General features: G+C 39.9%; 1 protein-coding gene across 5 annotated transcripts in view; it reads left to right on the forward strand.

Moving 5' to 3' along the window:
• Positions 1–522: 522 nt before the first annotated feature.
• LOC139751589 (methyltransferase-like protein 22) overlaps positions 523–12311 on the forward strand; it is an 88854-nt gene continuing 77065 nt past the window's right edge. For 2 of the 5 annotated variants that reach the window (XM_071667188.1, XM_071667187.1), the window contains exon 1: positions 523–759. In XM_071667188.1, the coding sequence (XP_071523289.1) occupies positions 639–759 (121 nt within the window). In that variant the 5' untranslated portion in view covers positions 523–638. The remainder of the gene's footprint in view (positions 760–12311) is intronic. The other 3 variants (XM_071667189.1, XM_071667190.1, XM_071667191.1) reach the window with 3 other exon arrangements.

The following is a 12311-nucleotide window of genomic DNA, read 5'->3' on the forward strand; positions in this document are numbered from 1 at the left end:
CTAAAGCCATGGGATTCTTATTTTTCTGAACTGCCCAAAACTCGACTGGTACTTGTTGATCTTTAGCAATATTAAAACAGTGACAAAGAAATTAAGACTCAGTGTATTACTAGTTCCTCATTTAGCATTAAGTTCGCTGATGTTAGATAGAAGACACAGTGTTGCTTGTATGTGGCGTTGGGAATACTGATGAGGTAAACAATCCAAAGATTATACACATGTATAGTCTTTGATATATAACTAATTCAAAACATTCTTTATCAGAATAATTTAGGGCTGAATAATCCAAGGCATTCATGGTAAATATTGAGAAATGCTGGAGAGGTTTTCTGAAACTTATCTACAAGCACCAGTGGATTGATAAAAAAATCGAAAATATGGCAAAATTCATAACCAAATCATCATGACCACAATAAAGATAGGCATATACATCACCCACTAATAGGTAAAAAAAAAGTAGCTAAGAAATAAGGAGTTTAATAATCAGAAAAAAATTGATTATATTAATGGTTGGTGGAGCGAGCGCTGTTTGGCACGACGCATCAGCTGTCACTTGCTGGGGACGTTAGGGCAAGAGAGGCACTTGTGACTAGCTATTTTGGTGGCCGGCGAGACTGACCAAGAGTACACTAGTGGTTATGGCCTCAGTGGTAGACAGTGAGGAGGAGGTTGTAGACGACATGGCTGGCACGTATGACACAGTGACATCAGAAGTGCACCATTTTTCTAAGGAGGAGGTGTTGGATGCTGAACAAGGAGGCAAGCTGGGTGTTGCTTCTTATTATTATACGTTATGCTGCTGCCCCACCACTTGACACTCTCTGGTAAAGCAGGCAAGCCTTCACCTGTCACTGAACTGAAGATGGGTGGTGCCTTAAACTGTCAGATCCAGTTTCTAATGTCACACAACAGTCAGATGTGTTCTTTGCTCTGGAGTATAATGTTTTAACAACTGGATTGCCACTTGTGTTGTATTTCATTAGTATTAACGGTTTTGGACCGAGGATCTCTCTTGCATTACAATAAACTCGTGTGGATCTTGCCTGGTCTACCTGAGTAGTGTGCTGAGCAGCTCTGTAGCATTAGTTTATCTCATATCTATGCCCATCATGAGGGGACTGTGTTTATGGCAGTCTTCCAGAGGTGGTTATGTTGATTACTTTCATGCACTATCATGCTGAATGAATTAACTTTTTGTATGGAAATTATTTATGTATGCTTGTGTTTTAGTAAGTAAAACCTGGAACCCTGATTTCACTTGGTTCAGCAGGAGTCACAGAAGAGCTTCAAACCATCTCAGTCTTGAAGTACAGGGAAGGTTTTGGGTTAAAACAGTTAAACCTGTGGACCATAACTAATCCTATAAATGGGGCTCTGTTCGTGAAACCACTTCACTCTAGCGTACTTTGACAAAAAAATATAATGATGTAACTTTCCTGAATCATGGATTAGAAAAATTGACTCTAGTGATGAAGTGGCACAAGTTAACAACATTGACTCAGTGCCATTTGGCCCACCAAACAATATTTTTGCTGGCAAAATAACCACTGTGTATTTTATTTATATCAATAAGTTTCGTAACAGAAAGAAATGTATTGGATGAGTAGTGTGCTTAAAGTCAGTGGTGCAGGTTTTTATATACTTTTGCTTATTTTGGTTATTATTTTTACATTAATTTTGTAAAAGTTAATGTATCATCAACTATTTCTAATGGAGAACATATATTGACATTTGTTCTCTTACTTCTAACTGTGAGGATGGTTCCTTAATATGTCATTATTTTTCTTGTGCTGCTTGGCCATTCTTAAGGAATGTAAGATTTTAGGCTTATAAGCAGAGGTCACTTGCAGGAATCTCAGTATTTTGGATAATGTTTTTTCAACCATTCTGAATTGAATGATTTTGATGTAACCATTGTATGAAGGATCCATGTCTGGAGTTCTTGTACCCCAGCTATCATCAAATTTTAGATTTCCTATATATATAATAAAGATTTCACAATTTACAGTTGTTGACTTCTTTTATGACTGGAACACATGACCTGAAAAACTCATAAGTGTGTGCTAAACAGCTAGAATTGATATGAAACATTTGTATAAAGGAGCATCTGCAACAGCATAAGCTGAGCTGGCTGGGAGTAAGGGAAAAAGTTCATGTTATATTTGCTAAAGAGTTTTTGTGCAGGTAGTAGTTAGGAGGCAGCTAATGACCAGGGAGGTATATTTCCAGTACTACCCACCTGGGTATTAGGAGAGTTAGTGGCAGCTGCATTTTGAGCCAGTACTTTAGTGGTTGTCAAGTGGCACTCCTCTGATCCAGGTGGCTGCCTTTTCTTTCAGCCTCACCCACATGTGGACTACTGGCATTTTGTCCACAAACGTACAATCTCTCTTTTTCACACATAGCACTTGACACTGCTTAACTCGCACAGCTCATTCTTTGTATCTAGATATTCTTGCAGTAAGCACAACACGTCAGCCCTACCATTTGGCAAAATGATTGGAATATTAGATAGAAGTAGTATTGTAGGAACATTTAGGCAGGAGCATAAGGTAGAAGTAGTAGATGGGAACATTTGGTGGAAGCATTTGGTAGAAGTAATTGGAACATCAGGTGAGAGCCTCTGCAGACACTGCGTTAGAGTTGTCCTCTGCCAGTAGCCTGTTAAGGGTGAGGCACTAAAGGCTAAGAAGCAGCACTATAGTTCGCTAGTCATGTCTGCTTTGAAGAATTTGTGTGAGAAATATTTAGAAAAACAGATTGATTTATATGTAGCTTTTATGGATTTGGAGAAGGCATATATGGGAGGGTTAATAGAGATGCTTTGTGGAAGGTCTTCAGAGTATATGGTGTGGAAGGTAAACTGCTAGAAGCCATGAAAAGTTTTTACCAAGGATGTAAGGTATGTGTACAAGTAGGAAGAGGGGAGAGTGATTGGTTCCCAGGTAATGTCTGTCTGCAGCAGGAGTGTGTGATGTCCCCGTGGTTGTTTAATTTGTTTATAGATGGGGTGGTTAGGGAGGTAAATTCAAGAGTTTTGAAGAGAGGGGCGAGTATGCAGTCTGTTAGGGAAGAGAGGGCCCGGTTGTTCGCTGATGATACAGCTGTGGTAGCTGGTTCGAGCGAGAAACTGCAGAGGTTGGTGACTGAGTTTGGAAAAGTGTGTGAAAGGAGAGAGTTGAGAGTAAATGTGAATAAGAGCATGGTTGTTAGGTTCAGTAGGGATAAGGGACAAGATGATTGGATTGTAAGTTTGATGTAGAAAAATTGGAAGAAGTGAAGTGTTTTAGATATCTGGGAGTGGAATTAGCAGTGAATGGAGCCACTGAAGTGAAGTGAATCATTGGGTTGAGGAAGGGTACAAAGTTCTGGGAGTGATGAAGAATGTGTGGAAGGAGAGAACGTTGTCTTAGAGAGCAAATATGGGTATGCTTGAAGGAGTAGTAGTTCCAGCAATGCTATATGGTTGTGAGGCATGGGCTATAGATAAGGTTGTACAAAGGAGGGTGGATGTGTTGGAAATGAAATGTTTGAGGACAATATGTGATTTGAGGTGGTTTGATCAAGTAAGTAATGAAAGGGTAAGAGAGAGGTGTGGAAATAAAGAGTGTAGTTGAGATAGCAGAAGAGGGTATGTTGAAATGGTTTGGACATATGGAGAGAATGAGTGGGGAAAGATTGACAAAGAGGATATATATGTTAGAGGTGGAGGGAACAAGGAGAAGTGGGGCCCAAATTGGAAGTTGATAGATGGAGTTGGAAAGATTTTAAGCGTTCGGAGCCTGAGCATACAGTAGGGTTAGAGGCTTGCAAGGAATAGAGCGAATTGGAACGATGTGGTGTCATGTGACTGACCAGGCTTGTGAAACGTCTGGGGTAAACCATGGAAAAGTCTGTTGGGCCTGGATGTGATAGGAAGCTGTGGTTTTGGGGCATTACACATGACAGCTAAAGACTGAGTGTGAATGAATGTGGCCTTTTTTGTCTGTTTTCCCGGTGCTACCTCACTTAAATGGGGGTAGCTATGCTGTTTCCTGTGGGTCAGAGTAGCACCAGGAATGGATGAAGGCAAGCAAGTATGAATATATTTTTTTTTTTTTTGCTTTGTCGCTGTCTCCCGCGTTTGCGAGGTAGCGCAAGGAAACAGACTAAAGAAATGGCCCAACCCACCCCCATACACATGTATATACATACGTCCACACACGCAAATATACATACCTACACAGCTTTCCATGGTTTACCCCAGACGCTTCACATGCCCTGATTCAATCCACTGACAGCACGTCAACCCCTGTATACCACATCGATCCAATTCACTCTATTCCTTGCCCTCCTTTCACCCTCCTGCATGTTCAGGCCCCAATCACACAAAATCTTTTTCACTCCATCTTTCCACCTCCAATTTGGTCTCCCACTTCTCCTCGTTCCCTCCACCTCCGACACATATATCCTCTTGGTCAATCTTTCCTCACTCATTCTCTCCATGTGCCCAAACCATTTCAAAACACCCTCTTCTGCTCTCTCAACCACGCTCTTTTTATTTCCACACATCTCTCTTACTCTTACGTTACTTACTCGATCAAACCACCTCACACCACACATTGTCCTCAAACATCTCATTTCCAGCACATCCATCCTCCTGCGCACAACTCTATCCATAGCCCACGCCTCGCAACCATACAACATTGTTGGAATCACTATTCCTTCAAACATACCCATTTTTGCTTTCCAAGATAATGTTCTCAACTTCCACACATTCTTCAAGGCTCCCAGAATTTTCGTCCCCTCCCCCACCCTATGATCCACTTCCGCTTCCATGGTTCCATCCGCTGCCAGATCCACTCCCAGATATCTAAAACACTTTACTTCCTCCAGTTTTTCTCCATTCAAACACCTCCCAATTGACTTGACCCTCAACCCTACTGTACCTAATAACCTTGCTCTTATTCACATTTACTCTTAACTTTCTTCTTTCACACACTTTACCAAACTCAGTCACCAGCTTCTGCAGTTTCTCACATGAATCAGCCACCAGTGCTGTATCATCAGCGAACAACAACTGACTCACTTCCCAAGCTCTCTCATCCCCAACAGACTTCATACTTGCCCCTCTTTCCAAAACTCTTGCATTCACCTCCCTAACAACCCCATCCATAAACAAATTAAACAACCATGGAGACATCACACACCCCTGCCGCAAACCTACATTCACTGAGAACCAATCACTTTCCTCTCTTCCTACACGTACACATGCCTTTTTTTTTTTATTTTTATTTTTAACTTTCTAAAATGGGAAACAGAAGTATATATATATATATATATATATATAGCGCAAGGAAACAGACGAAAGAAATGGCCCAACCCACCCCCATACACATGTATATACATACGTCCACACACGCAAATATACATACCAACACAGCTTTCCATGGTTTACCCCAGACGCTTCACATGCCTTGATTCAATCCACTGACAGCACATCAACCCCGTTATACCACATCGCTCCAATTCACTCTATTCCTTGCCCTCCTTTCACCCTCCTGCATGTTCAGGCCCCGATCACACAAAATCTTTTTCACTCCATCTTTCCACCTCCAATTTGGTCTCCCTCTTCTCCTCGTTCCCTCCACCTCCGACACATATATCCTCTTGGTCAATCTTTCCTCACTCATTCTCTCCATGTGACCAAACCATTTCAAAACACCCTCTTCTGCTCTCTCAACCACGCTCTTTTTATTTCCACACATCTCTCTTACCCTTACGTTACTTACTCGTTCAAACCACCTCACACCACACATTGTCCTCAAACATCTCATTTCCAGCACATCCATCCTCCTGCGCACAACTCTATCCATAGTCCACGCCTCGCAACCATACAACATTGTTGGAACCACTATTCCTTCAAACATACCCATTTTTGCTTTCCGAGATATATATATATATATATATATATATATATATATATATATATATATATATATATATATATATTTGTTTAGTAATCCTGGGAAATTATATGGGAGGGTATTGATTGAGAGGGTGAAGGCATGTACAGAGCATCAGATTGGGGAAGAGCAGTGTGGTTTCAGAAATGGTAGAGGATGTGTGGATCAGGTGTTTGCTTTGAAGATTGTATGTGAGAAATACTTAGAAAAGTAAATGGATTTGTATGTAGCATTAATGGATCTGGAGAAGGCATATGATAGAGTTGATAGAGATGCTCTGAGGAAGGTATTAAGAATATATGGTGTGGGAGGCAAGTTGTTAGAAGCAGTGAAAAGTTTTATCGAGGATGTAAGGCATGTTTATGTGTAGGAAGAGAGGAAAGTGATTGGTTCTCAGTGAATGTTGGTTTGCGGCAGGGGTGTGTGATGTCTCCATGGTTGTTTAATTTGTTTATAGATGGGGTTTTTAGGGAGGTGAATGCAAGAGTTTTGGAAAGAGGGGCAAGTATGCAGTCTGTTGTTGATGAAAGAGCTTGGGAAGTGAGTCAGTTGTTGTTCGCTGATGGCACAGCGCTGGTGGCTGATTCATGTGAGAAACTGCAGAAGCTGGTGACTGAGTTTGGTGAAGTGTGTCAGAGAAGAAAGCTGAGAGTAAATGTGAATAAGAGCAAGGTGGAGAAAAACTGGAGGAAGTGAAGTGCTTTAGATATCTGGGAGTGGATTTGGCAGCGGATGGAACCATGGAAGCAGAAGTGAATCATAGGTTGAGGGAGGGGGCGAAAGTTCTGCGAGCGTTGAAGAATGTGTGGAAGTTGAGAACATTATCTCTGAAAGCAAAAATGGGTATGTTTGAAGGAATATTGGTTCCAACAATGTTATATGGTTGTGCGGAGGAGGGTGGATGTGCTGGAAATGAGATGTTTGAGGACAATATGTGGTATGAGGTGGTTTGATCGAGTAAGTAATAATAGGGTAAGGAGATGTGTGGTAATAAAAAAGTGTGGTTGAGAGAGCAGAAGAGTGTGTCTTTAAATTGGTCACATGGAGAGAATGAGTGAGGAAAGATTGACCAAGAGTAGTGCAAGGAAACAGACGAAAGAATGGCCTATCCCACCCACATACACATGTATATACATATACTTCCACACACGCACATATACATTCCTATACATCTCAACGTATACATATATATACACACACACAGACATATAGATATATACACATGTACATAACTTATACTGTCTGCCCTTATTTATTCCTGTCGCCACCCCGCCCCACATGAAATGACAACCCCCTTCCCCCACATGTGTGCGAGGTAGCGCTAGGAAAAGACAACAAAGGCCACATTCGTTCACACTCAGGCTCTAGCTGTCACGTATAATGCACCGAAACCACAGCTCCTTTTCCACATTCAGGCCCCACTAAATTTTCCATGGTTTACCCCAGATGCTTCACATGCCCTGGTTCAGTCCGTTGACAGCACGTCAACCCCAGTATACCACATCGTTTCAATTCACTCTATTCCTTGCACGCCTTTCACCCTCCTGCATGTTCAGGCCCCGATCACTCAAGATCTTTTTCACTCCATCTTTCCACCTCCAACTTGGTCTCCCACTTCTCCTCGTTCCCTCCACCTCTGACATATATCCACCACATATTGTCCTCAAACATTTCATTTCCAACATATTCACCCTCCTCTGCACAACCCTATCTATAGCCCATGCCTCGCAACGATATAACATTATTGGAACCATTGTACCTTCAAACATACCGATTTTTGCTCTGAGATAATGTTCTCGCCTTCCACACTTTCTTCAACTCTCCCAGAACCTTCACCCCCTCCCCCACCCTGTGACTCACTTCTGCTTCCATGGTTCCATCCACTGCTAAGTCCACTCCCAGATATCTAAAACACTTCACTTCCTCCAGTTTTCCTCCATTCAAACTTACCTCCCAATTAACTTGTCCCTCAACCCTACTGAATCTAATAGCCTTGCTCTTATTCACATTTACTCTTAACTTTCTTCTTTCACACACTTCACCAGACTCAGTCACCAACTTCTGCACTTTCTTCTGAATCAGCCACCAGTGCTGTATCATAAATATAAATAAATGAATATAAATGAATGAATATATGGAAAGGTATTTGGGGCCTGGATGTGGATAGGGAGCTGTGGTTTTGGTGCATTACACATGACAGTTAGAGACTGAGTGTGAGTAAATGTTGCCTTTTTGTCTGTATTCCTGGCACTACCTCGCTGAAGCAAGGGATAGCGATGCTGTTTTCTTATGGGGCGGGTTAGTGACAGGAATGGATGAAGGCAAGCAAGGATGAATATATCTGTATGTATGTAATGTCTGCATATGTGTATGTGTATGTATGTTTAAGTTGATATGTATATGTGTGTATGTGGCATTTATGTATATATATACATGTGTATCCCTATGAGTTCACGGGGAAAATGAAACACGATAAGTTACCAAGTGCACTTTTGCATTTACCAAATGGCGTCCTAGCTATGTCTCTTCGTTGTATATCAACTGACAGTTATATTTCTCTCGTGTCTCCCCTGATGATGTGATTATTACACGAAAATGTACTTGGGAACTTATCGTGTTTCATTTTCCCCGTGGACTTGTAGGAATATCTTGATCATGTGCAAATTTGTGATCCTTTCCAACACATATGTGTATGTGAGTGGATGGGCCATTCTTTGTTTCCTGGTGCTTCCTTGTTGACATGGGAAACACTGGTTATGTATGATAAAATTATTTATTTATTATACTTTATTGCTGTCTCCCGTGTTGGCAAGGTAGCGCTAGGAAACAGACGAAAGAATGGCCCAACCCACACATATACACATGCATATACATGCACGTCCACACACACACACATATACATACCTATACATTTCAACGTATACATATATATACATACACAGAAGACATATACATATATACAAATGTACATAATTCATACTTGCTGCCTTTATTCATTCCCGTCGCCACCCCGCTACACATGAAATGACAACCCCCTCCCCCTGCATGAGCATGAGGTAGCGCTAGGAAAAGACAACAAAGGCCACATTTGTTCACACTCATTCTCTAGCTGCATACAGAATTAGGGTATATTAGGGTATATTTTACACAAGAAAGAAAGTTTTTATGTGATATGAAATGACTGCAGGGAAGTGATTTCATTTGTTTTTATTAACTGAACTTTTGAGATGAAAGACATTTGAATTACCTTCTTTTTACTGAAAATACATGCCGTTAGAATGCCATGTGTGGAAGGCGAGTAATTGCTTACATGCTTCTCCTGGTTGCCTGAAATAGTATTGAGGCAAACACTTATTTGTGTACCCTTAGTTTAGACTTGCACTTAAAAGCTGTGTTCAGTGCATGAATATTAAGTAAAGTCTCCTTGAAGTCATATGCCACTTGTTTAATGAGAGTGCACTTGGTCAGAGAATATTCCTTGACACTGAAAAGTTGTTTAAGATTTTTCATTTGGTGGATGAAGCTTGAAGTTGACAGCCTTAATGACCCTGACAGTTGAAAGGCCTAAACCCCAAAAACCAGCCTACCATACTAAATGTATAATTTTAGTTTTGTTTCATTGGTAGCATGAAAGGGGTGAAAGTTATTGTGAACAGACTGATGAATATTTTAAAGGAGGCCAATCTGTTAATCTTAGACTTCACTTAAAGGAGGTTAGATATTCAACTCTTTGTAAATAGTTTTTAGATGGTGTATATATTTTCATGCTAAAAATTGCTGAATAACCAGTAGGTTCTAGTTGTTATTAATTCTACAAAATGAAATCAATATATTACTTGAAAACTATTTTAATAGCATTTGTTTGCTCTGTAGTAGCTTTTATTACTTGAAAACTATTTTGATATTTTGTTTGCTCTGTAATAGCTGTTTTAATACATTATATCACTTTGCTGTCCTGGAAAAACTTTGATAATATGTTTGATTTTTCAAAGTGAAAGTTGTTTCCTTTGCTTAATTTTGCTAACTTTCAGCACTAATTCCACTGTCTTTTAGTGTGCAAATTTGCTAATGTATCTTTGTGCTCTTATATTCTTTGTAATTTGTATTGTTTCATTAATCTAATTCACATCCTATGAAAAAGTCATTCACAATGGCAAGTATAGCTTTTTTCCTAAATATATCATATTACATGGTTACTTCAGCTTCCTTATACACATCTGGTCATACTATATTGTATTTGTTTGAGTCAGATTCCACCAACACTTCAGATGGATGCACTTTAGTCAGCGACACTATGCATCTTTAATATTGTGTGAATCGTAAAGTCAGAGTTTAATTGTAGATTCATAGCTTTTAATGTTTGTTAAATATAAACAGCAGGTCTTTAATCTTCAGCTGTGATCACTCAAAAAGTTGGCTTACAGATCTTGGTTAGTGTGTCAGTGGTTCAAGTTCAGGCTTAATATTTTTAGGAGGTCCATTTCTATAGGTATTTTCATTAAGGACTTGTCTGATTTGAACATCTGTATAGCAATTTCAGGCATGTTTCAAGGTAGCATAAGGAGTAGAATTGCTTGTATAATGGTCAGACTATTTCTAGGAAGTCAGGGGAGGGGGAGAAGTGGCAAGTTGGAATCATGCCATGGCTAGAGTGTTGCCAATAGTGTACTATATACATATATTAGATTGTTTTGCCATACTCTAGTTTTAGCAAACAAGTTATAAGATTATGAAGTTTAAGATTAATCTGTATATAAGTGTGACTATATCTTTTGGAAGAAAGAATATGATAATCATGATATAGAAATATTCCTTAATTTTTGTAGGAATATTGTTGAATATTAATGAAGATTTTTGTGTGAATTATATGATTTTTGTGAAATTTTGCTTGTGTTATTTGGATAGAACAGTGATATTTAACATATCTGTTTTCAGATATTGAACAGAGTACTAATTTCATGGATCTGTTTTATTATGTAATTCAGAGACACAAGTTTACAAATGGCATTCACAGCTTGTAGTTTAGAATGTTTCTTAAGCAGCAAATCTGCAGTTGTAAATGAGCTTTTGTGGGAAAAGTTACGAGAGGGTGAAACGTTGAGCTAAAGTCTTCTACCCAAAGGACTCTTTGCAGTTGGATAGAATGGACTTGAGGGTGAGGATTTGTTGAAGTTTTTTAAGAGTAGAAAACAATGTCAGAGAGAAGAGAGTGGTGAGAGTAAGTGAGCCTGGAAGAGACTTGTGTGAAGAAATACCAGGAGAGATTGAGTGTAGAATGGCAAAAGGTGGGAATAAATGAAGCAAGGGGAGTGGGTGAGGAATGGGAGGTGTTTAGGGAAGCAATGATGACATATGCAAGAGATGCCTGTGCATGCAAAGGGTGAGAGGTGGACAGATTACAAAGGGTGGTGAGTGGTGGGATGAAGAAGTACAGCTTCTAGTTAAAGAGAAAAGAGGTGTTTAGGCACCACTTACAGGGAAGGAGTGCAAATGAATAGATGTACAAGAGAAAGTGGCAGGTGGTCAAGAGAAAGGTTTAGTGGTCGAAAAAGAGGGCGAATGAGAATTGGAGTGAGAGAGTATAATTAATTTTAGGAAGAAGGTAAATATTGGAAGGAGGTAAATAATGTGCAAAATACAAGAGAACAAATGGGAACATCGATGAAGGGGGCAAAAGGGGAGGTGGTAACCAATAGTGATGGAGTGAGTGGTCGGGGTTGTATGCAAAGTGAGAGTCTTGGAGAGTGGTTTGGTGAAGAAAGAAAAACCTTGCATAGATGAAATGTGGCAAGGTAGCTTGAGTGGATGATATTGCTGTTGAACTTATTAAGAAAGGGCATGACTGCATTGTTCATTGGTTAGTATGGATATTCATTGTACGTATGGATCATTATGAGGTGCCTGAGGATTGGCAAAATGTATGTATAGTACCATTGGATAAAGGTGAGTGTTCAAACTACAGAGGTATAAGTTTGTTTAGTATCCTTGGTAAGTTGTATGGGAAGGTATTGATTGAGAGGGTGAGAGCATGTATAGTGCATCAGATTGGGGAGGGGCAGTGTAGTTTCAGAAGTGTTAGATGATGTTTGGATCTGGTGTTAGCTTTAAAGAATATGTGTGAGAAATACTTAGAAAAATAGATGGATTTGTATGTGGTATTTATGGATCTGGAGAAGGCATATGGTAGGATTGGTAGAGATGTTTTGTGGAAGGTCTTAAGAATATATGGTGTGGGAGGTAAGCTGTCAGAAGCAATGAAGTTTTTATCAAGGATGTAAAGCATGTGTACAAGTAGGAAGGGAGGAGAGTGATTTTTCCCATTGTAGGTTGGTCTGTGGCATGGGTGTTTGATATCACCATGGTTAT

The sequence above is a fragment of the Panulirus ornatus genome, chromosome 11, assembly GCF_036320965.1.
Source record: "Panulirus ornatus isolate Po-2019 chromosome 11, ASM3632096v1, whole genome shotgun sequence".
NCBI classification, from domain to species: Eukaryota; Metazoa; Arthropoda; class Malacostraca; order Decapoda; family Palinuridae; genus Panulirus; species Panulirus ornatus.